This window comes from Aotus nancymaae, unplaced genomic scaffold (genome assembly GCF_030222135.1).
Source record: "Aotus nancymaae isolate 86718 unplaced genomic scaffold, 86718_ANA_hifiasm-v0.15.2.pri h1tg000010l, whole genome shotgun sequence".
Classification (NCBI taxonomy): Eukaryota; Metazoa; Chordata; class Mammalia; order Primates; family Aotidae; genus Aotus; species Aotus nancymaae.
The window spans coordinates 6,048,653-6,075,290 of NW_026988421.1; the positions used below are offsets into that span (position 1 = coordinate 6,048,653).

Here is a 26,638-nt window from a genome sequence, read left to right on the forward strand (position 1 = left end):
AAGAAGTATAGCCTGGTGGCTCTTGCCTTTGCAAGTCCTCAGGCTCAAAACTCATAGTAGCCATCAGTCCCTGTGCTTTTTCCACAACGCTGGACACAGCAAATGCATTGTGTGTGCTCAGTTGTATCACAGGCTGCAGATTTTGCCCTTGGTGAGTTTTGGGGCACAAGAGTGCCCACCCGAATGGCCTTACTTACCATGGCCCAGTGCCCTTCTCCGTGCCTGACACGAGAACCTGCATGACGTGCAGATGTAAACATTCTGGAACTACCTGCTTGCACACTGTATTGTAACAAAAGATGAGCTTTCCGGTCAGGGCAGAACCACTTCTGTCTGCGTAGAATTTGAGATCACTATTTTTTTTTTCTCTGTTCAATCAGACTTCTCAGCTCCAGATCCAGTTTTCATGGCAGAGTAGGAAAGGGTTAGAAAACTGGAAAGGGAAAAATTAATCTGCGTTCCTGACTCCTCAGTCTAAACAGACAGGAATAAGAGGTGTCATTTAGTTTGTTTGCTTATTTGCTTTTATTTATCCCTTTTTATTTTTTATTTTTTTGCTTAGCCTTTGTTATTAAATAACACATTACGATTAAAACGAATATACTGTTTATTTTTAAGGCGTGTTTGGAAGACAGACAAGTGCTTTTAAAATGTGTGAAAATCCTAAACACAGGAACGATTCATTTTCTTCAGCACACAAAGACCAACACTTAATTTCCATTATGACACAAATCAAACAACCAATTAGGAAAATCACGAATTCTTTCTGCTCAAGTCTTCTGTTCTTGATTATAGCTTTTAGTGAGTGAAAATATTTAGAATTCTGGAGTCTTGCATTTAACATCAGGAAATGTATTTTCGTGTGCTGACAACCCTTAACCAAAGCAGGAGGATTTGCTGGGCTTTGTTGGCCAAGCGAAAGCCTGGATTTTCGATGTGCTCACCTCCTTCTGTGTGGCAGCCAGGGCCTCATAGTGTGCCCTCTCCTGCCACTGGCTCCACGCGCTCAGAGACTTGCTGTGTACGTTTCTGACAGTCTCACTGTCACCCAGGCTGGAGTGCAGTGCCGGGATCTCTGCTGACCACAACTTCTACCTCCTGGATTCAAGCGATTCTCATGCCTTAGCCTCCCCAGTAGCTGGGATTACAGGCATGCACCACCACGCCCGGCTGATTTTTTGCATTTTCAGTAAAGATGGGGTTTCACCATTTTGGCCAGGCTGATGTCTAACTCCTGACTTCATGTTATCTGCCTCCCAGAGTGCTAGGAATACAGGCATGAGCCACCACACTGGGCCCTCATATCCAAATTCTAAAATACTCTGATAGCAGCATTTGACCTGCCCTAAATTGAGTGTATTTTTTGTGTTCCCTTAATCCAGTTGGTTCCGTATGATTATCTGTTCTGGCACAGGTATTTCAGTGGTTGATATGGGAGTGCACTGTAATAGACCATGGAAGCCATGTATCAGTTTTTAAAAACCCAAGCACTTGTGACTTCTGTAGCATACCTAGCCTTGGGGCGTTGGAAGTGGGTTGTAGCACTGTGTTGGCCATAGCTGGGTTGACTGCATTGCATCAGCCGTGGGGAATTAGAGGGTGGGGCCCTTGGAACTGATGGAGAGCATGTGACCAGGGTGTGACCATATCACACTGGGGTTGGGCTGCTGGGTGCTCCCTGGGGAAAGATGAGCTCCCCAGTCTTTCTTTGATGGTGGAACCAGAGTGAAGCTTCAATGTGTATATTAGAAAGGGTCGTGGCTGGCCGTGGTGGCTCATGCCTGTAATCCCACAACTTTGGGAGGCTGAGGCAGGTGGATCACCTGAGGTCAGGAGTTCAGGACCAGCCTGGCCAACATGGTGAAATCCTGTATCTACTAAAAATACAAAAATTCGCAGGGCTTGGTGGGGTGTGCCTGTAATCCCAGCTACTTGGGAGGCTGAGGCAGGAGAATCGCTTGAACCCAGGAAGTGGAGGTTGCAGTGAGCCAAGCTTTCCTGGGCAACAAAGTGAGAATCTGTCTCAAAAAAAAAGTAAAGAAAAGAAAGGGTCCTGCTAGTTACCTGTAAGGACATGGGGTGTGGGGTCTCTTGGAGAGGGAGATTTTCTGTAAACCGTTTTATTGGTAGTGTATAGAAAGCCAAACACCCTTTTAAAAACCCAAAAACACAAAATTAATTTGCAAAAATGAATAAATACTCAGGAAGCAATAGTCACTTTCTGCTGTCGTCTTAGTTCAGGCTGCTGTAAGAAAAATACCATAGACGGAGTGGCTTTATTTCTCGAAGTTCTGGAGCCTGGAAAGTGTAAAACCAGCGCTGTGGCAGATCCAGGATCTGGCGAGGGCTTGCTGGCTTGTAGTCTTCCTGGCTGTATCCTCGCATGCGGTGGTGAGATCATCTGCTGGGTACTATGAGACTGGGTACTAAGCCTGTTCCCAAGGGTGGAGCCTCATGAATCCAGATATATCACTGTGGAAATTAGGGTTTCAACATTCACAAATTTCAGCATTCAATATGGAAGAATTTTAGGGTACACAAGCATCCGGTCCGTAGCAGCCATTCTGAAAATTGGCTCCATTAAGCTCATTTCCTACTCCGATTTTCTCAAAAAGCTTCATTTCCTTCCTTAAAGCACAGTCTTAGTAATTTTTTAATTAGTTGTGTTAGGGTTGCCATTAATCAAAGGCTGGGCCCATGCTTTTTGACCCACTGATCTTTCGGATACTGATTTTGTTCTATCTGGTTGTGCTATTGTTTTAAGTCTGAGACAGGGTCCCGCTGTGTTGCCCAGGCTGGACTGCAGTGGCTTTATTCACAGGTGCGATCGTGGCACACCACAGCCTCAAGAGAGCCGCCTGTCTCAGCCTTCCGAGGAGGGAGGCTGCAGGTACACGCCACCGCGCCCTGCTTATATCTCGCTTTCAGTAGTTTTTTTCAAATGTAGTTTACAAAATAAAATGCTCATCACCTGTTCAGAAGAGTCTACCCAGCTATTTCATTACGAAAGGCACCTGTTGGCCATGTTTGGCTTCTGAAGCTTATGGAATGTACTGTTTTGAGGGGGCCTGAGCACCTACGTGTGGCTCTGTTAACTCCGGATGAAAAGTCAGAGGGTTTTCTGGGCGGATGTCATTGTGGGGCTGGCATTCTCAAGGCGCTGTTAACTGAATCTGCAGCTGTGCCGATGGCAGCGCCCCAGCAGGACCCTAGACTGTTACTGCCTCCTCCCCGTGGCACAGCGGTCACACCAGCCCCTCGATCAGCCTGTGGGTGCACTGAGAAGCCCTCTAGGCCACGGGGAAGGAAGTTTTCCAGGAGGGAGTCGTGCGTTTTGGGATCCCAGGCTCAGAAGGGCGGAGGACCTTGTGCTCCGATGCTGCTGTCCGGTTGCGGGGAATCTTTTCTTCTTGCACTGGATCACCTCAACCTCTCGAACATGAAATCTACGCCCCATTCATGCTCAGCAATGAAATCGGAGTTCTCCAGGGACACACTCAGGGAACTTTGGCAGGACTCGCTTAACTATGATGATATTAATTTGTGAGCATGTTGTGAAACTCGGTCTGCCTTTAACAACAGAATGTTTAAGTAGATTTCCTTGAAGGAATTGAAAGCTATCATCATGTTTAACTAGATTTGGAAGAATTTTCATTTTGAAAGGCACTGTCAAAGACACGTACCTACTCTATCAATCCCTTCAGCTGCCTGATCTTGATGAAGACTGGGAAGTGGAATCAAGAGATCCGGAGGGTCTATAGAACTGAGTTGGTGGACTGGGTTTTTGTGCTGTATAACCTCAGGGCGGCTTGGTAGAGAGCCTCATGATGGCAGCGAGGAGCTGGTGATGTCATTGAGTAAAATTAACCCGCCCAGATTTTAGGCTGTGCTTGATGAGAGGAACCCTCCCCTTCCCCTGCCCTTGATTCTGGATGTATTAGAGTTTGATAGCCAAGCAAGGAGTTGTAAAATACGCCATTTTTCCTTTCTGTTCTCATTTCTTCAGAAATCTCACATTCTCTGTGACATCTCCACAGAGCAAATCTTCTACACCTGTCCTCTGTGGAAACCAAGTATCTTCCCAAGCCTCATTCATCCTGGGAAATGAGTTGAATTGCCTGACACCAAACGTTTCAGCCCTAGATCACAGCCCTCACTTCAAGCAAATAAAATTTAAGGTCCATGTTTCTGATCTTTGGCTGGGGTTTGGCCTGTGACTCCCATACTTACCCTGGGAGAAGGCAGTGTTTCTTCTTGTGAGGTTTGGGTTCAGGGCACTGTTCGTCCTTTTTGAGAAGATACGGCTTTCCTGTTGACCTGGAACTTCACAGAGGTTTACCTCGCAGCCTCAGTCGGAGGGCAATGATTTTTCCGTGCTGGGGTTAATGTGCAAGTGGGTGTCAGGGGAAAGGCAAGAGCAGCTCTCAGAGGCCTGCAGGCTCCCACCAAGTGTTTCTGTACACATTCTGTCTGGTTGGTCCTCACTGCCATCTTGGGACATCAAAGTGACATCCCGTTCTACAAACAAGCAGTCTGAGTCTCCAGAACAGCTCATCCAAGGTCATGCTACAAGGAGGGTCTAGACCGCCATCCCCACCCACAAGCCCACCACTAGCATGGTTTGAGGAACAATTTCAGCAGAAGTGGAATAGTGAAACACATTTTCCCTCCTTTTTTTCTTCCTTATTTGTGCCTATATTGTTTGTTGTTTATGGGGGGAAAAAAAGATGGATTTCTGAGTGGAGACTGGTTTAGATTAAAGGCAGAGCCTGATGTTCATAGCAGGCATCACCAGGAGAGCTGTGAGGATGTCCGGGAGCCTAGAGCCAGTGGCAAACCAGGGGTGCTGGCTGGCTTCGCATGGAGACCAGCTGGAGGCGGCTGTGCACAGCTCAGCTGGAAGGAGGGCCTGTGGCTGTCATTGGAAGATGGTCATGTTAATTAAGTCCTGGTAAATAGCTTGCTTCTTGGGAGGGCTAAGGAGGAAAACGTCACATTTCATACATTCTTGTTGCAAAAGAAATATTGGGGGAGGAGAGTGAGGCTACACGAATGGATGGTCACTGCCCAGACTTCTGGAAGCCAAGATGGCCATCCCTAAACACAAGTGGGTGCCACTGGCTGCGGTGTGCAAAAACGAACCCACAGAAGGGCCAGAACAGAGGGTGACACCCCCCCCGCTGACCCCCCCAAAAAAAAGCCAGACATGGGAGTCAACCTCTTTCTTTTTTAATAGTAGAATGCTGCATTTGTGGAAGCTGATGGCTGATCTTTCCTTTGATTGCATGATTGAAATTCCACTTATCAATTTTTCAGGAAGCCATCTAATTATACAAATTAAAATTCAAAGGAAAGCAAAAAGAATGATTACGCCTCACTCGGGGATTGGGGAGGAGGGTGTGAAACCCGTCTTGCCTCAGATTATAATGCTGTCATTTTTCATCTCTGAGGTCTTCACAAAAATTAACTAATTAATTCTCTTCCCCCCTTGGATGATGCAGCTGACGTGGAGTTCTGGTTTTGCAACAGAGTCAAGGAAGGGCCAGACAGCAGTTTGGCTGCCAGAGCTTGGGCCTGAGCAAATGACAGGTGCTGGCCTGAGCATCCCTGGTCAGCCTCACCTAGAGCCACTTGTGGGTCGGGGGTGGACAAAAGCTCAAATTGACAGGTTTTACCCCTCCCCACCCCCCTCCAGTAACTCTCAAGTTGTCTACAGTTACGGGCTCTTCTTTTGTGTGGTTGCCTTTCAAAAAGCCCAGCACTGGCCAGGCACAGTACCTCATGCCTATAATCCCAGCACTTTGGGAGGATGAGGTGGGTGGATCGCTTGAGCTCAGGAGTTTGAGACCAGCCTGGGCAACAGGAATACAAGAGATGGTGAAACCCCATCTCTCCAAAAAATATAAAAATTAGCCAAGTGTGTTGGTAGTACCAGCTATTAGGGAGGCTGAGGTGGGAGGATTGCTTGAGGCTGGGAGGTTGAGGCTACAGAGAGCCTGAGCGGTGCCCCTGCATTCCAGCCTGGGTGAAAGAGCAGACCCTGTCTCCCCAAAAATAAAAAAGCCAGCACTGTCAAAACCAGTTTTTAAGGTATGTCCACATGGACCTGCTCAGGGGTAACCCCATACATTCTAGGATGACCTTCATCTCCTGCCTGATGTATGTGGTCATTCCATGTTTTGGGGGAAACTTCCCAGTCTTTGAAAGGGTCGGTATCTCTGGGCTGTTAACATTAATTATTTATGTGATTGGAAATTGTGCTTTTTCCTAGCTCTTTTATTGAAGATCGCATAATTATCGCCATAAATCTTTAGGATGCCTTTTCAGCCTCGTTGCTGGGAAATTAGCCATTAACTTACAGAAACCTGGTAGACCTGCAGTCTGACCTTCTGATATAGTAACTCTTAACGTTTTGCATAACTGATGACTGTACATCAGCATCCTCATTTCTACCTCTTGGGCCTCACTTTTGTCTCCTCTCCCTCCTCTTACTTTTTGCTAGATCACTGAGAACCACTACTTCTTCTCTGTGTGTGTATATATGGTGGTTGTGGTGTTCTTAAAATTAGACCGATTTGATTGTATCCCTTGATAAAAACAATACAGAAGACAGTAGAGTGGGTCTCAAATGTTGTTTCCTGAGATTCTTCAAGCCTTTTTTTTTTTTTTTTTTTTTTTTTTTTTGACAGAGTCTTGATCTGTCGCCAGGCTGGAGTGCAGTGGTGTGACCTCAGCTCACTGCAGCCTCCACTTCCCAGATTCAAATGATGCTCCTGACTCAGCCTCCCGAGTAGTTGAGACTAGAGATGGGGTTTCACCATGTTGGCCAGTCTGGTCTCACACTCCTGACCTCAGGTGACCTGCCCGCCTCAATCTCCCAAAGTGCTGGGATTACAGGCGTGAGCCACCGCTCCTGGCCAAGATTCATTAAGCCTCCTTTAATCGATGGAAAGAATGCAGTTTCAGTGCAGTGACTCAAAAGCTGAGATATTGGGGACAGCAATTAGTAATCTGGACCTTACCTGGCACGTTGATGACAGAGGCTTCCAAAGTGCTCAGATCCTGACCCTTCCAGAAGGAGGTTGGGCAGCAACTCCTCTTCCCCAGGCCACAGTCGGGATTCCCTCTTGAGAATCCCACGTACCCCAAACCACATGGGAGACCCTTTCTTGCCTCCTCCATCTGCCTCGCCTCTGCCTGAAACGTCATGGGGATGCTTAGACTCTCACACTAAGAAGTACTTCAGCGGGTATAGCTGGGACCAAGTGTCAAGGGCCCCCTGCCCTTGCTGGTGCTGACCGAAGTTCCCTCCAGCTGCAAGGAAGATTCAGGAAGGTGGCGCTGGACAAACATTGGTTAGAGGCTGCTGGGGCTCCCCACCCATGTACTCGAGTGATAGGGTCAGGGTTTTGTGTTGTGCTGAGCTGTGGCTTTGCCCCCTGACCCCCGCATGGCTGCTCTGGAAAGCATTGTTGTAACTCCCTTGGCAGAGCCCCTCGAGTCACCACAGTGGGTGTCTGCATCTCAGTGCGCATGCGTCTGGGGCCTGCCCCTGTCACTCAGCACCCTTCGTGTGATTCACAGAAACGAGGGCAGGTCCAGCTGGCTGTCACTTGGTCTCTGGCACTGGAACAGCATTTAGTACACTTCAAATTGGTCAGTAAATTGGCTTTATAGCCCTGAAGGTAAAAGCAAGACATCTCTTGGAATTTGCTGCTTTCAGAAATAACTGACGATTGTCTTGTGTGCATTCACTTGCTTCCTATGATGAGGGAAGAAGCAGGAGACAGCTGAGATGGGCTTGCGGCAACCTCCATTCCCAGTGTTGGGGAAGAGAGCAAGTCCCATGTGCCCAGATGGCAGGGTCCCTTAGAGAAAGTGCCCAGTTAAGTGCCCAGTGAGCTGCTGTCTTGTGCCCAGAGGGTCTCCAGAGAGTAAGGACTCTTTTCTCCTTGTTTCAGGGTTCATAGCGGCGTCATGCACGCAGACTCCTGCAAGTTCCCCTAAGTTCTTAGAGGACTGCTTTGCCTTTTGATCTGAGAGTTGCAAAGTTCCATAAAGAATGGCCCTTGTGGATAAGCACAAAGTCAAGAGACAGCGATTGGACAGAATTTGTGAAGGTAAGAGCGTTTGGCGGTTTCTACTGAACATACGTGGTTCTCACGCATCCTCACGGGCTGCCCGCTTGAGTAGCGCTGCCACCCTCAAGCCAGAGCCCCTCCTCTGATTCCAGCCCTGCACAGCTCCGGCCCCCGCTGCTGGGTGTCCTTGGCCATGGGCCTGGGTTTCGAGTGGGATGAGGCCTGGCTTCTGGGGTGGGGTGGAGACGAGGAGCCCAGTTTCAGGGCTGGTTTCATGGCCCTGAGGTCCCTGTCTTCCGTGTACCTGAGGTTATTTTGCATATGAAAAATCATGCTGATTAGGATCATCTTTTTTTCACTTCCTGAAATCTCAGGACTTTATCTGTTTTTGGATTAAGATATTTTCAAGGATGAATTCCATGATATTCCTGAAGAACCCAGCGTTGCCACTTGTGGTGTGTTCACATCCCTGGTATCTTTGGAAATGTCTGGAAGTGTTCTATTCATGAAAGGAAAAATAAACATAGTTAAAATCTAATGGAAACCTGGGGACATGACTCTGACGTGTTGATGAAGCGCTGTGCTCTCCCAGCTGGTGGGTGGTAAGAAACCAACATGTGAATTTGGGTTCGGGGTCAGTGCTACGGGGCTGCTGTTTGCTCAGGGTGACCGCCGGTACCTCCCAGCGGGATGGCTCTCAGACGGAACCGGAGGTAGCCCGCAGCCCCCTCTGCGTGCCTTCCTGCACAAGCAGTAGCTGACCCGCCAGTTCGCAGACAGGAGTACGAGACTCACAGGCCTTCCCCTGCAGCTGCCCATATGGAATTGTCTGTCCTATAAGTAGATGCGACTCCAGCCATACAAGGTGGGGACATGAAAGACGTTCTGCTGAGTGACTCCATGCCCCCACAAAACTCTGTGCTGCTAGATCACAAAAGCACTGACGTTCCTGGGGTTCAATATAAGGAGTTTGGCATTAAAGGGGTTTTTGAAAGTAAACATTCACAAATTATGAGAAACTACAGTGAGGCTGGTAGGACAGCACAGTGAACACCCCTCTTCCATTCCATTTTCCAGCTGATACAATTTCTTTGGGGGGAAATAGAGGTATACATATAAATGGACACGTGTGTGAGTGGATGATGGACTTTTTTTCCAGAACCATCTGAAAAAATGCAGAGGCAGGCCGGGCGCAGTGGCTCACGCCTGTAATCCCAGCACTTTGGGAGGCCAAGGCGGGCAGATCATGAGGTCAAGAGATCGAGACCATCCTGGCCAACATGGTGAAACCCTGTCTCTACTAAAATTACAAAAATTAGCTGGGCATGGTGGCACACGCCTGTAGTCCCAGATACTTGGGAGGCTGAGGCAGGAGAATTGCTTGAACCCGGGAGGCAGAGGTTGCAGTTAGCCGAGATCGGGTCACTGCCCTCCAGCCTGGCACCTGGCGACAGAACGAAACTCTGTCTCAAAAAAAAAAAAAATGCAGAGGCAGCAGTTTATTCTGGAGTACCTGTGGCATGTGTCACTTTTATCCAACGTCCTACATGCTCACAATGCCAGAATCAACCCAGGAGTTAACCTCACTACAGGATTGTCCAATAGGGGCCTCATGTTCACATTTCCCCACGTCGCTGCCTGTGCAACAGGCTGGGGTCACACATGGTGTTCAGTTGTTGTATCTTTCTAGTCTCCTTAGTCTAAAATATTCCCCTGGCCTGTGTGAGGCTTTTTGGGTTTTTTTTTGTTGTTAGTTTGTTTGTTTGTTTTGAGATGGAGTCTCACTTTCACCAGACTGGAGTGCAGTGGCATGATCTTGGCTCACTGCACCTCCACCTCCCGGGTTCAAGCGATTCTCCTGCTTCAGCCTCCCAAGTACCTGGAATTACAGGCGCCCACCACCACACCCAGCTATTTTTTGTATTTTTAGTAGAGACAGAGTTTCACCATGTTGGCCAGGATGGTCTTGATCTCTTGACCTTGTGATCTGCCTGCCTCAGCCTCCCAAAGTGCTGGGATTACAGGTGTGAGCCACCGAGCCCAGCTGACTTTCAAGGACATTGGACATACTAAAGAGCCCAGGCACCATTGATTTGTCCAGTATTCCACAATATGGGTTCACCAGATTGAATGGGGAGTTGTAAAATTTACTCTTTCAGTGTAAAGGTGTTTGATTATGGTTACTGAGTACTTGCTTCTAGAAAGCCCTCATGACTCAGCTTTCCAAGGTTAGTACCAGGAATGCCTCTGGGGCTGATTCCACCCCCTTCCCCCGGGATTCTCCAGGGTGTTGCATCAGAGACTAGAATGGAATTGAAGAGCCAGTAGCGTTTCCTGTCTGCATTTCCAGGGTTGTATAAACCTGACTTGGGCAAAGCCATTGTCACTTGCAGACCCTCTGTCCCATCCAGGCAGGTGTTGGTGAAGGGTGGTTCACCCGCCTTCCACCCCATTCATATGTAATAGGAAATGTTCAGTCAATTTTTTCTAACAGAAGTGTGCGTCGCCTGGTCTGTGCATATGTTCCAGATCCACTTGCAGAGTTCTCAGTAACCACGAACAACGCAGACAGGCATGTGGGTCACCTGTGTGTCAGCTCCCGAGGCACCTGATGAAGTACTAACAGTTGGTTCGAGGTGCTTTGTTGGTGCTCCTCCCGTGTATAAGCTGACTCAGTCCTTGTGGCACCTGTTACGGGTGAGGATGGGCGGCACCCATTTCACAGGTGCTGCCAGAGAGGTGCTGAGCAGTGGGCAGTTCGCACCCGGGAACCTGGGCAGTCCATTTTGTTTTTTCTGTTTGTCCTTCTCTCATATCAGTTCCTTGGATTCAGCTCTTTCTTCTACTTGAGGGCCTTGAACATCTCACACACATACACACACACACGCGTGCACACACACACATGCACGCACACACACCTCCTCTAGCTTTGCATTCTCACCATGTCTCTATCCTGTCAACCTGAACTACCTGTAGAATGTTCTGTATTGATGCACAGAGAGCCTGTCAGACTGTTTGTTCTCCCTCCCCACTGCCTACACCTGACCCAAGGATTTATTTGCTTCCCTTAAATTTATTTTCTTTCTAAATGATTCAAAGCACGAAGCTGCCATGTTCTGCTGTGGTTACCCGGCTGCTTCCAGGCTTGTAGGAATTTTGTCTTCTGACTGTCCGTGTCTGGATACACCGACTCCTTCACATTCATTCCCTCCCACCTGCTACACAACCGCAATATCAGTTCCTGGTCGTGGGGCCCCAGGCTGGAATCAGGCAGGCCTCCCCAGGGTCCCACTCCAGGTACTCTGGTGGAATCTGAGCATCACCCCTGCACAGACAATTCTAGAACCTTTCCCTGCCTTCTAAGGCCTGTCCAGCCCCTTCCTCCTTGAAACTTTCAAAGCAAGAAAAAGTGGCATGGAGCTTGATCACTCTGTATGCCCAGAATCTACCGTGGGAATTCACCCCGCCAGGCTCTGTCCCTACTCGGAGAGCAGGACACGGCCGAGATGTTTGGGACTCCAGCCAAATCAGTTGGAATAATGGTCTCTCTAGCTGACGTAAAAGCCAGATTTTAATTTTTTTAATGTAACTCTTCGAGTTTGGTATTTATAATTTGTTCTTTTTCTGATGCCTTACTATCAAAACAATCCTAGAATACCACGTCAGAATGATTATGAAGGAGCCCTCTCATAACGTAGGCTGATCAGAATAAGGTGGTGGTCTCCTCATTTTCAAGTATAACTTAGATTTTCCTATACTGTAGTTTGCTGACATAATTGACGTTGTAAACTGCAACAGCCAGAGGGTGTCAGTACCTACCTTACGGCGCTATGCCACAGCTCTTTGGTCTGCCGCGGACATTTGTTGGTTGGAAATGAGGGCTAGCTCACAACCATTTAGCGTTGTAGGGGGAACCCAGAAGAGCATCTTGAAGTGCCCTGGGTTCGTAGAACTTAATAAACCACAATGCCTGTTGTTGGTGACTTTTTGTTAGAGGAGCTTCTTGTGGGTTATGGTAGAATCAGTCCGTAAACACCTCCTTTCCTGTGGCTATTGAGATTGCAACTTGAAAAAAAGTACATGTTTCATTTTACTGCATTTTGTTCGAATGTGTTAAGAGACATGGAAAATGGTTCCGAGGATGGTACCAGCTGAGCTGTGATTAGTCCTCTTGTAACATGACTCAGGGAGGGTGCTTCTCCATTTCCTTCTCGAAGATAATAGGTACCTCCTCTTAAATAAACAATCTCATAAAACATTCCTCACCTCTGGAATGCTCTCACGACCACAGAGAATGAAAGGAAGGAGGAGGATAAGCTGGTTGGATGGATGTGGGGGAAAAGGAGGTAAGCTGGTTTCTGTGAAACACATAGATAGACATTCCGGGAATCTCATTCTGCATCATCTTCGTCACAGAGGAGGACGGGAAGTCGGAGATGAGGTGGAAGGGAGCTTCTGCAATGGCTTCTTCTGTGTCACGGGCTCTTCTGCTCTTCTCAGGGGGTTTAACTTGCTATTGTGGAAGAAGCACATCTCGGTGGAATGTGCCCCCAAGAACGTTTATTCGTGATCCCAGCACGTATAAGGAACAAAGACAGGCGCCTCCAGGTCACCAAGGTTACCGAAGTCCAGGCAGGGCTGGCTGGAGGGCGTGGGGAGGATCCCCACCAGAGCCTCCAGGCTGGGCTGGTGACTTTCTCTTTCCACAGAGTATTGACACATTGTTGTGCTTCGTGTTTGAGATGGTATTTGTTTTTGTTCTGGGTAGCTGTTTGGTTTCACCTGTCTTTGTAAAAATGCGTTCTAAAATCAGGACTTGTTTTGTTTTCGTTTGTTTTTTAAAGCACTTTGAGCACTTTGTAAAGAAACAGAGTTGAAGCCTGCCTATAGGAAGTCCACAAACAGCTCTAATAAATAACTTTAAATAGCCCCAAAATGTGGATTTTTAAAATGAGATTTATAATGTTGCTATACATTATAATTATATGTTGGGATCAGGTAATTATGCACATTTCCAGCAATTATGTGATTAGCTATAATTACATTAGCTATGTAAATATACAATAGTCAACTAGACATGCCTTAAAACTCCAAAGCACAAATGAACATACCCAACAATCTTACGCGAAAGTAAAGGTTCGGGAAACAGCCAAGGCGAAGCTTCACAGGCAAAAGTGCAGTTATTTGCAAGGGGTAAAAGTTCACATTTGCCTTATCTGTCCCTGGCTTTAAGAGAAACTCAGGGTGGGGACCCCTCCCCAGGGAACCCCCTACCCCACCTGTTCCTCCACCAACTCTGCGATGGGGTTCATAGACAGCCCTGCCTTTCTGCAGCTGCGAATCAGGTTCAGTGTTTTACTCCTCTGTTGTTACTCCTTTCTCAAGCACAAACGTAAGCATCTCTTTGCACCAGTCAGTTTGGTGATGGGCAGATATCTTCATACTCGCCACTGTTTTCTAAAGCAACATGTTAAGGCCGCTTTGCTTTTGCTTCGGGGGCCAGGGATGTGTCATGCGATTAGAGTCAGTGGCTGGGATTTGGGGTTCATCACTGTCTCTGACTTCGGTTTGTGGCTGTGGTTTTCAGCTCCTGCCCCCCACCCCCCCACGGTGAATCTCACTGTCTCCCACCCCCTGGTAGGTGGTGCCCTGTCTCCATCGATGAGTGAGTTCAAAGCTCCTACAGCATGGCCCAGAGCTGCTGGGCCCGGCCACCCCAGACGTTACCCTTAGTGCATGTCCTCTTGACCCCGGCACCTTTGGGGAAAGAGCATCTCTGGTTTCAGGCCAGTCAGTGCCTCTGGAGGAGCAGTGCATAGAGTAGTCTTCATGTTTTCAGGAGGCCCTGGGGTAGCCAGGTGGCAGCAGATGGCAGCCTGCACGAATGCAGAGGACGGGCTGCGCTCTTCACACACCTCAACCTAATTGGCAGGTGTTTGGGGTGACTGAACCCGAACCACAAGATGCATTTTGCTGCCAGCTTCTTGCCCTCTCTTCTTCCAGAACGTACAGTGTTTAGCTGTGAAATGAGGCTCCTTTCTGATTGGCTCTGTTGCTTCTAAAGCTCAGGCACCTTGGCGTGCGCTCTCGAGGGCATTCCTCTGTCTCTGTCTCATCTCCATCTATGGAGTGACCTCATGTGCCTTTCTGAGCCCTTCCACATCCAGTAGGACCCTGGCTGAGCACCCCAGCTGGGCTGTGAAGACACCAGGAGAGAGGGGAGAGCACTCTGGATGTCACGCACCTGGGCACAGCGGGATCCCACCCTCCCTGTCCCTCCAGCCCGTTTCCCATCACCTGAGGGTTTTGTTTTCTGTGTTCTGGTTGCAGAGATGTCTGTGCCAGGAGGGTCCCTCCCTTCCCATTTGCAACCGGGGTTGGGTGAAGCGAATCTTTGCAAGACTTTGGAGCAAGGTGGAGAGTCAGTTCTTCTGTGTCCTAAGGAAGGCTGACTGTACCATCGAGGCCCGTGTGCTGAGTGTCCACAGGCAAGCTAAGGTGAGGCAGGTCCCTGTCAGGCTGCCATTTGTATTTGGGGAGGTGGGTACTTGGCCTAACGTAGTGCTCACCGTGCCCATGCTTGCAAATGAGGCTGTTTGGACTTTGATATGGGCTCAGGCTCAGAGGGCTGAAGTGGTTGTGGGGAGGGGCTTCTGGGGACCATGTACATGTCTCTGTCATTTTCCCCTATGACACCGTACACCTCCTTGAGGCCAAGGGCCGTCCATCCCCATTGAGTCATACTGGACAGTTTGATTTACAGCCTGGGTGTCAAACGAAATGCAAAGCTTGTGGTGAATGGAGGGAGCACGTGCCGTGGTGGGAGGGGCAGTGCTGGCAGGTCAGGGTCTCAGCGGCCACATGCATTCCCTGGATTATTTTTGGAGTGCTTTTCTCATCTTGAGAAGTGGCAGATTTTTTGGACTAAGGACAGAGTGAAAGAATGGGACTGAGAAAGCTTCATGGGGGAGGGCTGGCTGAGCCAGCCCTGACGGGAGCAGCGCTGACAAAACCAGAGGAAGGAAGACGTCCTGGAACCTTCCGATCCCAGGATGGCCGAGGAGACCTCCAACTGTGGAGTGTGATGTGTGATGGAGTGGGCAGGGGCACCGTGTCGGTGAGGTGGAGACTCTGGGAATCTGCAGGAAAAGCTGCTAAAGAGCAGAAGGGATGGTGTTCATTGAGCACCTACTGTGTTCATTGAGCCTCTTGAGGTTGACTGTGTTCCATTGCTAGAAATGGGAATCCTGACGTGGTCCAAGGTGAGGCCTGTCCTGCATCTGAGCTGGGGTCCCAGGCACACTTTGGCTCCACGGACACTTTCAAAATGGGCCGTGCAAGAGAGTGGGGTTGCTTTTTTTTTTTTTTTTTAACCCCATAATGAGTGGCAGTCATACCTAATTTCCGTAATGTAGTTCTCAGGAAGTTTTACAATATAGTCTTGAGTGAGAAGCATGTGCAAGCCTTTGTTTTCACTTACCGTGGCTACATGTGAGTGACATGACGGCTGGGACTTCTTAGGATATGGCTAATCTGGAAAGGGCTGGGTTGGTGCAGACACTCCACGTCGCTTTCCTGACTTCCTTTGGAGCGTTGTGCTGGTGCACAAGCACAAGCCTTTGCACTCCAGGCCTAGAAATTGGTGAGAGTACTCGGTGTGCAACCAAGGGCACTCGGCGCCACTCGGCCCCTTTGAGAACTGAAACGACATCTGCACAGTTTTGCTCATTTTTGCTGTGTGCTTGTGTGATTTAGTTGAAGGCTGCTTTGAAACCCAACCAGATTTTCTGTTCGCTGGAGTGCAATGGTGCAGTCTCCACTCACTGCAACTTCTGCCTCCTGGGTTCCAGCGATTCTCCTGCTTCAGCCTCCCAAGTAACTGGGATTACAGGCATAAGCCACCACGCCTGGCTAATTTTTGTATTTTTTAGTAGGGATGGGGTTTTGCCATGTTGACCAGGCTGGTCTCTCAACACCTGACATCAGGTGACCCACCCCCCTCAGTCTCCCAAAGTGCTGGGATGACAGGCGTGCCACATTTAAAAGCAGGAAGTGGGTATGCCATAGGCTGGATTTTCTGCCCTGTGTCTCCCAGAAAACTGTAACCCACTAACCTCCACAGCCTCCCTAAGGAAGCGCTGGCTGTGGTAGACACAGGGGGCACTGTGGTGGCTCCGTCCTGGGATGCAGTGGGCACTGAAGAGCCTCCTGGGATCTTATTTCCGCTGTCACCTTCAGAGCTGCCCTGGCCCTTCGCTTTGGCAGAAGCAGGACCAGGGAAAGGAAGCCCAGGCAGGTGCTGGACCTCCTGGGGAAGCTGTTCCCTAAGTTGGGGTTGGGGTTGGGGTTGGCTGCTACCTGAGAATGAACTGTCCCCTGAGAATGCCTTGAGACAGACCTGGCAGGTCACCAAGTGGGCGAGTGACAACACAGCTAAGAGGGACATGCCATTGAGCCAAATGACCTTCAGATTCACTGATCCCACGTGATCTTGTTTTTCTATAAAAGTGAGAATTAGACCCCAAGGTCGTGTTTTCCCACTCATTTCAAGCAGTTTCCTGCATGTTTATTCCAGTGGAAACATGAGATGCCTGTTGGCAGTTTGTCCAAAGACTGCTCTGTCAGAGGGTACCCCCTGATCACCCCCATCCTGGCCTCTCTTCCCAGCCCTTCTGGAACTGTCTGGAACCATCTCTGGAATTGTCTGATCTCTGTGGGTCTCTGTTGTTGTTAATTGACACCTTGTGTAGCGTAGGGACTCTGGAAGTGGCTTTGGGCGGACATCGCCTCCTACCCTGATGTGGCTGTCGGGTTATTCTACACAACCGGCTTTTTCTTGGGTTCATTTTGTCTGCAAGAGAGCTTGGGTTGTCTTTCTTAATTTTCAGGAGATGATTTTTGTGTTCTACAATTACCTTATTTTTACTTGACATAAATTCTGTAGTGAGGGTCTTGGCAAAATTAAAAAATTAAGCCCGTGAGATGTGTTACTTTTTCAGAAACTGGTCCCATCTCAGTTTTAGTCAACATGAGAATTTTTCAGAAAAGCAGTTCTTTCTAAAAGACTGTAGTGTGTGTGTGTGGGGGGGGGGGTGTGTGTAACCAGAGTGTTTGCAAAGGTGTGACTCCAGTTACAGGTGTTTTTACCTAGCACAGGAAAACATCTGTCATAATATTTGTCAAGTCTCAGAGCCGAGACTGTGTGAGTTTGGGTGGTTTCCAAGCAGAACGAGTTGGAAGTTGGTAGAAATGGAAGCTGGGCCTCCTGGTTCAACGGGAGACTGACGCTGCCCCAAAGCAATCCGCCCTGCTCCATGATCACCCCTCAGACACCAGCTCAGGAACCCCTTACGAGTCATTACTGGTTTCTTATGAGTTAGCAGGTAAATATTCTTTTATAGAGCCCTGTTTCCATTTAAGAACTTGCTGAGCTGAAGCTGAGGTGAGTCAGCAGAGCTACCTACCCTGTTCCAGAAAGATTTGGCATGGAGGATTTTTTCCTGGAATGCTCCCGAGTTCATTCCCCCATCTTTGAGGGGTGTGCCTGCACCATGAGTGGGGTCGCATAGTGCTAACACCACATGATGCCATGTTGTTCCTGCCAACAAGGGGAGGAAAGAAATTGGCAAGACGACTTAATACTCAAGTGTGGGCCGGGCGCACTGGCGCACATCTGTCATCCCAGCACTTTGGGGGTCTAAGGTGGGTGGATCACCTGAGGTCAGGAGTTCAAACCAGCCTGGCTAATGTGGCAAAACCCCCTGTCTACTAAAAATACAATAAGCTGGACCTGGTGGCCCACACCTGTGATCCCAGCTACTCGGGAGCCTGAGGCAAGAGAATCACATGAACCCAGGAGGTGGAGGTTGCAGTGAGCTGAGACTGTGCCATTGCACTCCAGCCTGGGCAACAAGAGCAAAACTCTATCTCAAAAAAAAAAAAAAAGTGAAGGTGGGTGTTTCTCCTTAGAAAATTCTAGAATGCTAGATTGAGAGAGATGTGGGTGAGCGCACAGCACTCTTGGGTTTAATGCTTGCCAGTATGCATAGTGTCTCATTTTAAAATGCTTTCAGTGGACAGCCTTTGTAGCTTCCTAATCACTGGCTTTTCTTTTGGCCGTGGTTTCTTTGTCATGAGAATCCTACAGTTGCATGACTGGAACCTACTGCTTTAGTCCAGGACGTTGCTTCTCTGGGACTGTTCTAGATGTTTAAGGAAATGTCTTCATACTTTGGAGCGCTCCTTTATCTAAATAACTGCCGTTCTTGGCATTGTTGCACCTGAAGTCCTTTGTGGACTGAAACAGCTTAATCCATGTGTATACGGAAAATCATCTGCAGGATCTAAGCCTGCTGGAATTAGGCTTTTCTTTCTGACATGCCTAAAAGAAGGTGAGATATTCAGATGCAGCCACTTCCCAGTTTTGCTTTGCAGTGATAAGGTTTAGTCACCCATCCTCCTTTTCCTGTGACCTCTGTTGCAGTCATTTTAAATTCCAGATTACACATGCCCTTTTTCCCCCCGGCAATATGAACGGATCTGTGTTTCTCAGTAATAAGGTAAAGAATGCATTTGGGCTGGAGCACTAGAACCCGTTTGATTCACAACCGAAGAGTCATCTCAAAGCCAGATTTCATGATTATCAAAGCATCAGGTTTCAGAGCTGGCCTCTCTTTTGGTCTAGACATCATGGACTGGGACCATGTGTGGACTTTTTTCTGTTGATCCACATTTCATTTGCGTTTAGCTGTGTGCCATGGATTAACGTTTCATCGCGGCGGATTAAGAGTGAGCTGACACTGAAACAGCCCTATTTTGCTTCTGTTACCTCTCAGGAATCAGTGACAGAGGTGGGAGTAGCCCCTTCCAGACGGGGAGGCAGTGTTCATCCTAAAAGTACCCTGGTGCGGAAGAAGGAGTAGAAACCCAAGCCTCGGTGTGGAAGTAATTCCCAGTTGCGGTCTGGGAGGTCTCGATGGAGCCAGCGCCGGCTTTATCAGTCTAATGAGATGTCACATGGAACAAAGCTTTAGGGGTTTTATTTAGCTCCTAATCCGCATGCTGAGAGAGCCCCAGTCCATGTGAGCACTCCAGCCAGGAAGGGGGATCTGGCAGGCTGGGGACAGCCTCCTCTCTGGGACTGAGCTGTAAGGAACAGACCTCTTGGGCTACCTTTGGGGAGTGAGGCAAAGTTACCGTGAGTCTTCTGTTTTGTCTACTAAGGTTTCGGAGGATTAATAATTTAGGCCATGCTTTGAAACAGAAAACCCCAGTTGGTTGTCCCTGCCGTCTCAGAAGGGTTAGCACACAGCCAGTTCTGTTTTTGATGTATGTAATTGAAGATTTATAAAGAAAAGCTTCTCTGCCTCGTCCGCAGTCATTTTTTTTCCAATGCCAGTTCCCAGCAGGCATATAAATATTGGTCGTTCTCAGAGCTGGGATGCTGCCGGGTGGTATGAGGGCTCCTGGGAGAACGCCGAGTGCCTGCAGCCTCTGGGGAGGAGAAGTTCTATGACGTATGGCACAGCAGAGGGGGCTTGGTTCGAGCCAAACCACCGACCACAGGACGCTGCCCTGCCCAGAGCCACCGAGCCCTACCTGTACCGGGAGGCCGTTTGTAACTCAGTGGCTGCAAGAAAGGGGTCTACTCCTGACTTCACCTTCTACGACAGCAGACAGGCAGTGATGTCTGGCCGCAGCCCCCTGCTGCCCCGGGATTACTACAGTGACCCATCTGGAGCTTCTAGGATGCCCAAAGAGCCTCCTTTCTACCTGGACCCAGGAGTTAGCCGGCCAGTGCCCAGCTATGCAGTGCTTGGCAGCAGAACGTCATGGGATCACATGCAGGGCCGGTCACCCGCACTGCAGGACGCCGGTCACCCATACCGGGATCCTAGAGGTAAAATGATCCCTCAGGGGCAGCGGACGCCAAGCAGGGCCGCGTCCCCCAGGCAGTATGGACGAGAGCAGCCCGACACCAGGTACGGGGCGGAGGCGCCAGCCTACCCCCCCAGCCAGGTCTTCAGCAACATCAGTGAAAGACCCATTGACTCTGCCCCTGCCAGACAGGTGGCCCCGACGTGCCTGGTGGTGGACCCCAGTTCAGCTGCTGCCTCTGAGGGCAGCACAGGGGTGGCCCCCGGGGCCCTGAATCGAGGCTACGGGCCTGCCCGGGAAGGCATGCCATCCAGGATGGCTTATGAGACTTACGACGCTGACCTGTCTGCATTCCAGGGTCCTGGCGGCAAGAGGACTGTGCCCCCTGAGTTCCTGACCTTCCTACGAGCGGAGGGGCTGGCGGAGGCCACGCTGGCAGCCTTACTGCAGCAAGGCTTTGACTCCCCGGCTGTCCTGGCCACCCTGGAGGACACAGACATCAAGTCTGTCGCACCCAACCTGGGCCAGGCTCGTGTTCTGAGCCGCCTGGCCAGCAGCTGCAGGACCGAAATGCAGCTGCAGAGGCAGGACCGGGTGGGCTCCCTGCCCCGGGCGCGGTCCAGCAGCTTCAGCCACCGAAGTGAACTGCTCCATGGTGACTTGGCTTCTCTTGGCACTGCGGCCCTGCAGCCCCAGCCTGCAGGTCCCCTGCAGACAGCATCCCCCCGAGCTGGAGACCCAGCTCGCCGCCCCTCCAGCGCACCCTCCCAGCACCTCCTGGAGACAGCGGCCACCTATTCCACCCCTGGCGTGGGCACCCATGCCCCCCACTTCCCCTCCAACTCTGGGTACAGCTCTCCTACCCCTTGTGCCCTGACAGTGCGTCTGAGCCCCACGTACCCCCTGCAGGCAGGGGTGGCCTTGACTAACCCGGGCCCCTCGAACCCCCTTCACCCAGGCCCCAGAACAGCCTACTCCACAGCATACACGGTGCCCATGGAACTGCTGAAGAGGGAGCGCAACGTGGCCGCCTCTCCGCTGCCCAGCCCGCACAGCAGCCCCCAGGTCTTGCGGAAGCTGGGTGTCCCCCCGGGGCCATCCACCCTGCCGCCGGCCAGCCAGAGCCTCCACACACCTCACTCACCGTACCAGAAGGTGGCCCGGCGCACGGGGGCGCCCATCATCGTATCCACCATGCTTGCGTCAGAACCAAGTAATACATCCTCCCTGCCTGCCCTGCCTGGGGACTGCAGGGGAGGAGGGGTGCAGTGCCGGGGGGGGGGGTAGAACGTTGAACATAGGATGGTAAATCCTCACTTGCCAGGCCACACACACACACACACACACACACACACACACACACACACACACCCACCAAACCAGAAGGCCTTAGCACCGTAGCCAGTTAACACGGCTTCTCTAAGGTTAATCAGATTTGTGTATCAGGCCAGATTTGAGGTCAGGTTGATTTGTGGATTTCCCTTTATGATGGTAAAACTCAACTGTTTCTTAGAGAAACTCAAAAGTCACTCAGAACAGGCTGCAGCCTTGAGCTCATGAGGAGTGGTCTTTTCTCTAGTTCACACTGGGGAGCTTTGGAGAAGGCGGGAATGTTTCATCAAATGCTGGCCGTAAAGTGTGCATCCTGCATTTCGAAGGGTGTGATCATGTGGAAACGTACCTGTCACGGGTCCACACGCTGTCAGAGGCAGGGATTACCCTCTGTGGAGATGAAAATGTGTGTGTTTGCATACTTGTGGGTTAAACAATGCAAGATGTTGAAATCCCTCAGAACTCTCTGTTTCAAAAACAGATTTAGTCTCTCATATCAGAAAATACAGTTGGGAATTCCGCTTGCTTGTAGGGAAGTATCTATTTCCAAGTGCAGGAAAGGGAGAATGATGGTAGGTGGTTTTCTCCACAACATGTGCCAGGTGGAATTTATGGAATGTGTTTCCTTGGACGTCGTGGATGAAGTCCTAGGTGGGCGTCCTCAGAACACCATTTAGAATGTTTAACTCTAGAGCCTTGACCAAAAATGTGAAATGTAAATTGGTTTTCTTCCTTTCAACATATTCTTTTCTTCCTGCCTGCCTCCCCTACATAACTCAGAAAACAGAATCTTTTCAAATGACTTTTTTTTTCCAATAGCTTGTGAAAATTATGATGAAACAAAAAGATCTACCTTTTTGAAAATAGCCCTGAAACAGCTGTAGATGAGGACTGAGGCACGGGACCTCGAACCCGTGTCTGCTAGGAATATTACCTCCTAGAGGTGACCTCCACGCAGTTCGCTTTTTGTTTCCAAGGGAAGACTGAGCAACTGGCCTGATTTTCTGTTTTGTCGCATGGATTCTGATTTTGTCTCATGGATTTTTTTAAGTCTTATCACATCGCTTATTTGACTTCCTTGAATAAATGTGCGGCGGGAGGGGCATCACATAATTTTTCCGAGGGCCTGTGCCTGCTCTCTCAAACATTCTTTTCTTTGCAACCAACTAATTTGCATGGCGATGACATTTGTTGCTCCAGTAATTTCATCTGATAATGGCCAGGCTTGCAAAGCGGATCTGAAAACATATTCCTTAATTATGTGTTGCTAAGTGACGGGAGGGTTTGGTCATAATCGCAGAAAGATTATCTCCCCGCTCAAGTCGGGAAAGGTTTTGCTGAAGGAGGACCTGTAAAATTGCCTTCTTTTCTTTTCTTTCTTTTTTCCCTGTTTACTTTACACTTGCCTTCTAACGAAAACATTCACTTTTATTTGGGTATGGAGCGAGGGGTATTATATAAGTTGTTTGCAGTGTGATTGTTCACACGATGTTTTGCCGACCAGAGGATATTGATTTTTCCTTCATTTGTGTGGCAGTGAGCCAGGGCCAGGGAAGTCTGCAGGCGGAAGCCAGCCAGCAAATAAAATGTCTCTGTTAAATCATCTACCCCATCACTGCGGTTTTCCTCCTCATTCCTTGTCCTGCATTCAGGGTGACATTGTCCCCCATACCCTGTCGGGAAGGGGCCAGGGGCTGGCATCCCTGGTCATGTTTCAGCTGTGTACATGGCATTTTATGCGGCGAGTTCTGTGGAATCCGCAGTCAGATCTGGATCTGTCAGAGCCAGCAGGGAAATTAGACGTTGTGTGTGCAGAGGGTGATGTTTACATTTCAGGAAAGCACCGCTTGGGCAGTCCCGCCGGCCTCTGGTCCCGGACGTGGCCATCTGGAAATCCAGTGTTGCTCATTGGGATGTCACCAGCATGAATTCATCTTCATTGGGGTGTCACCCGACTCGAGTGCTTCCATCCCATCTGGAGGGACAAGGAACGCTCTTCTGGGAGTTGACTTATCCCCTTCGGGACAGGCGGAGTTGCAGTGTTTACAGTGGGATGGTTTGGGGTTTCGGGGTTGCTTTCAGTATCTATTTTATTTTCGTATGCTTCGGCTATTTTAAGGTATGTTTGTTTTTCTCAGACCACAAACTACCTGCCTTATCTTGGTGGGTTTTGTCGCTACAAACAACAGGCTCCTGTTTCTAGTCCAGTCCGCTGACCGGGCAATCCAGAGTGACAACGTGTGGAAGATGTATGCCTCGGGGACCCCAATGCCACCCTCAGGCCCCGGCGACCCGGACAAATGGGGGCTCCTCAGCCCCTCATGAGAGGCAGCACCTGGCAGGTGGCGGGGTCTGCTGTCGCTCTCAGGCTGACCTAGCCGGCTGAGTCTCGGAGCCCTGTGGCGGTGGCTGCAAGCCAGCAATCTCCCTGTGTCATGTGCTGTCACCCGAGCCCTCCCTGCACCAGATGCAGCTGGGAGCATCACAAAGAGCAAATGGGGCCGCAGCCATTTTCATATCTTTGGCTTCACAAAATACAGCCAAGCCTGCGGCCTGCACAGGGGGCAGCCCTGGACACAGTCCCAGCCCAGAAAGCCACAAAAAGACCTTTCTCCGTTTCCTTCCAGCCATTTTTCTTGATGCACCTGGATTAATGGGGCACACGTGACCTGTCTGGTTGCTAGGGCCACTGCCTGAGGACTCTTCAGAACGTGGGGGAGGAGCCCGTGGCCTGTGGACCGAGGAGCTTAGTGGGCCTTTTTCAAAAGTGGGTATCTGGGAATTTCTGTAAGCCCACCTTGCATAGAGTGTGGCCAGGGAGTCACGTGGGCCCTTGGTGTCAGCCAGCCGGGGGTGAGTCTCGGGCCTTCTGCCTAGTAGGCCGGGCTCCTGGCCACCTCTGGAGGACTCCAAGGGGGAATAAGTTGTCAATTTCTGCCCTGCATGGTGCGGGACGTGGAGCAGGTGGTGAATGAGCTTGGTGCTCACTGTTGGTTTAAAGGAATTGACCTGTGTTTTCATGGGAGGCAATGTCAGCCAAGACTGCTGCTAGGATTGTGGCCAGCTCTGCCTGCATTCCTGTCACCAGACCCTCCTCTGTCTGTCCCCATGGGGCCCTCATTAACTGGCCTCCTCATTTCTACAGGGATGTTCTGTCTTCCTAGTTTAGAAAGCAGTTCCTCGTGGAGTAGGGAGTACGGAGCCTCTGCTTTCCAGGAAGCAACTCGTGGGGCCATAGCTTCGGTTTCTAGATAACAGTTTCGTGTGGCCATGCTTTCCCCACCCCAGCCCCCACCGAGTGCTCTGAGAACCACATCGCACCCAGAGCTCTGTGTGTGGCCAAGCTCAGGGCCTCCTAAACTCCTCCAGGAATTATTGCTCCTCTGAAATCTTTAAAAGCTGGTGATCTTAGCCAAGGTACAGTTCATGTTTTCCTGGAAGGTTTGCAGACCCAGGGGCATAAGTACCTGAGCAGATTCCACAGACATGGCAGGCGGCCCCATGTTCACCTGGCCATAAAAAGAACCAACAGGCTCCTACGCTGTTTTATTTTAACTCTACTTTCTAATGTGGCCTTTGCTCTCGAGTGTCCAATGTCCCATCCTGGGGCTCCACAAGTCACATTTCAGCTGTCAACCTCAGTGCTTGAGTTGAGGGTCTTCCTGAGTCATGGGGCCCAGGCTTTGATATCAGGCACACAGTTTGCAAATATTTCTCCTCTGTTCTGTGGTTATTTTTTCAGTTTCTCGATAGTGTCCTTGAAACATGAAAGTTTTAATTTTAGAGTCTTATGTATTTACTTTGCTTCTGCCTTTGGTGTCACATCTAAGAAACCATTGCTTAATCCAAGGTCGTGAAGAGATACTCTTATGTTTTCCTCCAAGAATGCTATAGTTTTAGCTCTGACATTGAGGTCTTGATCTGCTTTGAGTAAAGTTCTGCGTATGGTGTGAGGTAGGGGTCACAGTCAGCCAGTTGTCCCAGTGTTTGTTTGGTGCTTTCTAGAAGATGAGCTGTGGAGAGCTGGGCTGGGTAGAGCAAAAGTAGAGCCTCACATCAGACTTCTTACATTTGGAAACTAACGTTGTAAGGAAGAGAGACTTTTTTTTTTAAGTGAGAAAGCCAACATATATTAACAGAAAGTTTTTCAGGTGTTTGGCACAAATTTATTTACCCCCAAGAGCATACAAAGCAAGAATTCTAAAGCTTTTCACAGATTCCTTGCTCATATGTGGGAGAAGTTTTTTTGGGTAAGTTTATGAAAGAGAAATAATACTTGTAATCCATAACTAATTAGCCCACGTTGGTGATGTAGAAATGAGTGTAATTAAACATGCTGTCGTCGGGTGTGTGTTCCCCGCTCTGAGGCTGGCTTCAACAAAGGGCTTTCTGGTTGTTTTTTACATAAAGGATAAGAAACTAGCCTCCGTTCCCTTTTCTTGCCCCCTCCAGTGGGAGGGAGGAACTGCTGAAGGAACAAGAAGGTACACTGTAGTTAAACTTAGCCCAACAGCAGCTTTCAGCATGTGAATAAAACAACTTTTGCCAAATTGTTAGGAAAGCAAAAAATCCAACCTAGAAACACCCATCCCCACTGAGAGGGTAGGCGGCCCGGCCCCAGGACATGTTCTCCTGAGAGCTGTGGATAACTCATCCAGGCGGCTTTGCAAATGTCATGGGACGTGGGGTAGCCATGTGACTGCGTGAGGAAGAAGCCTGCAGCTGAGTTAGCGCCCTGGGCGTGCTCCACCAAAAGGGGCAAGAGTAGGAGCCCTGATTCCTGGTTTCCAAACCCAGGTGTGTGGGTTGCCAGTGGGGCTGGCAGGGAGTGTGTCTCGTGATACCAGCTAGATACGAACACGGTGCCTCCGCGGGGCTGGTGGGGTGCACCTAACGCCAGGTGACCCGTGCAGTGTGCCTCTTTCCCCTCTGCCAGGGCCAGGGTAGGTGAAACCAGCCTTCAGAGAATCTAGGGACCTGACTGAGTTCAATAAATATTAGTAATTGTTACTATTGTGGAGCATTGTTTTTGTTTGGTTTTGTTTTTTTTTCCTTTGTTTTTTTGTTTGTTTTTTTTTTGAGACAGAGTCTTGCCCTGTTACCCAGGGTGGAGTGCAGTGCAGCAATCTGGGCTCACTGCAACCTCAGCTTCCCGAGTAGCTAAGACCACAGGTGCCCACCACCACACCGGGCTAATTTTTGTAGAGATGGGGTTTCACGGTGTTGGCCAGGCTGATCTCAACTCCTGACCCCAAGTGATCCTCCCACCTCAGCCTCCCAAAGTGCTGAGATTACAGGCGTGAGCCACCGCGTCCAGCCTGTTGTGGAGCATGTGACAAGGAAGATCC

At 49.7% G+C, this 26,638-nt stretch overlaps 1 protein-coding gene across 10 annotated transcripts in view; it reads left to right on the plus strand.

The window, feature by feature from the left end:
• Window positions 1-26,638, plus strand: part of CTBP2 (C-terminal binding protein 2) — a 170,739-nt gene that overhangs the window by 114,840 nt on the left and 29,261 nt on the right. For 7 of the 10 annotated variants that reach the window (XM_012453383.3, XM_021674614.2, XM_012453382.3 and 4 more), the window contains exon 3: window positions 7,962-8,120. The exons of 1 other annotated variant lie outside the window; for it this stretch is intronic. In XM_012453383.3, coding sequence (XP_012308806.1) covers window positions 8,063-8,120 — 58 coding nt within the window. In that variant the 5' untranslated portion in view covers window positions 7,962-8,062. Of the gene's footprint in view, window positions 1-7,961; window positions 8,121-18,233; window positions 21,172-26,638 lie in introns of those variants that run through there. 2 more of the 10 variants (XM_064373747.1, XM_012453380.3) reach the window with 2 other exon arrangements.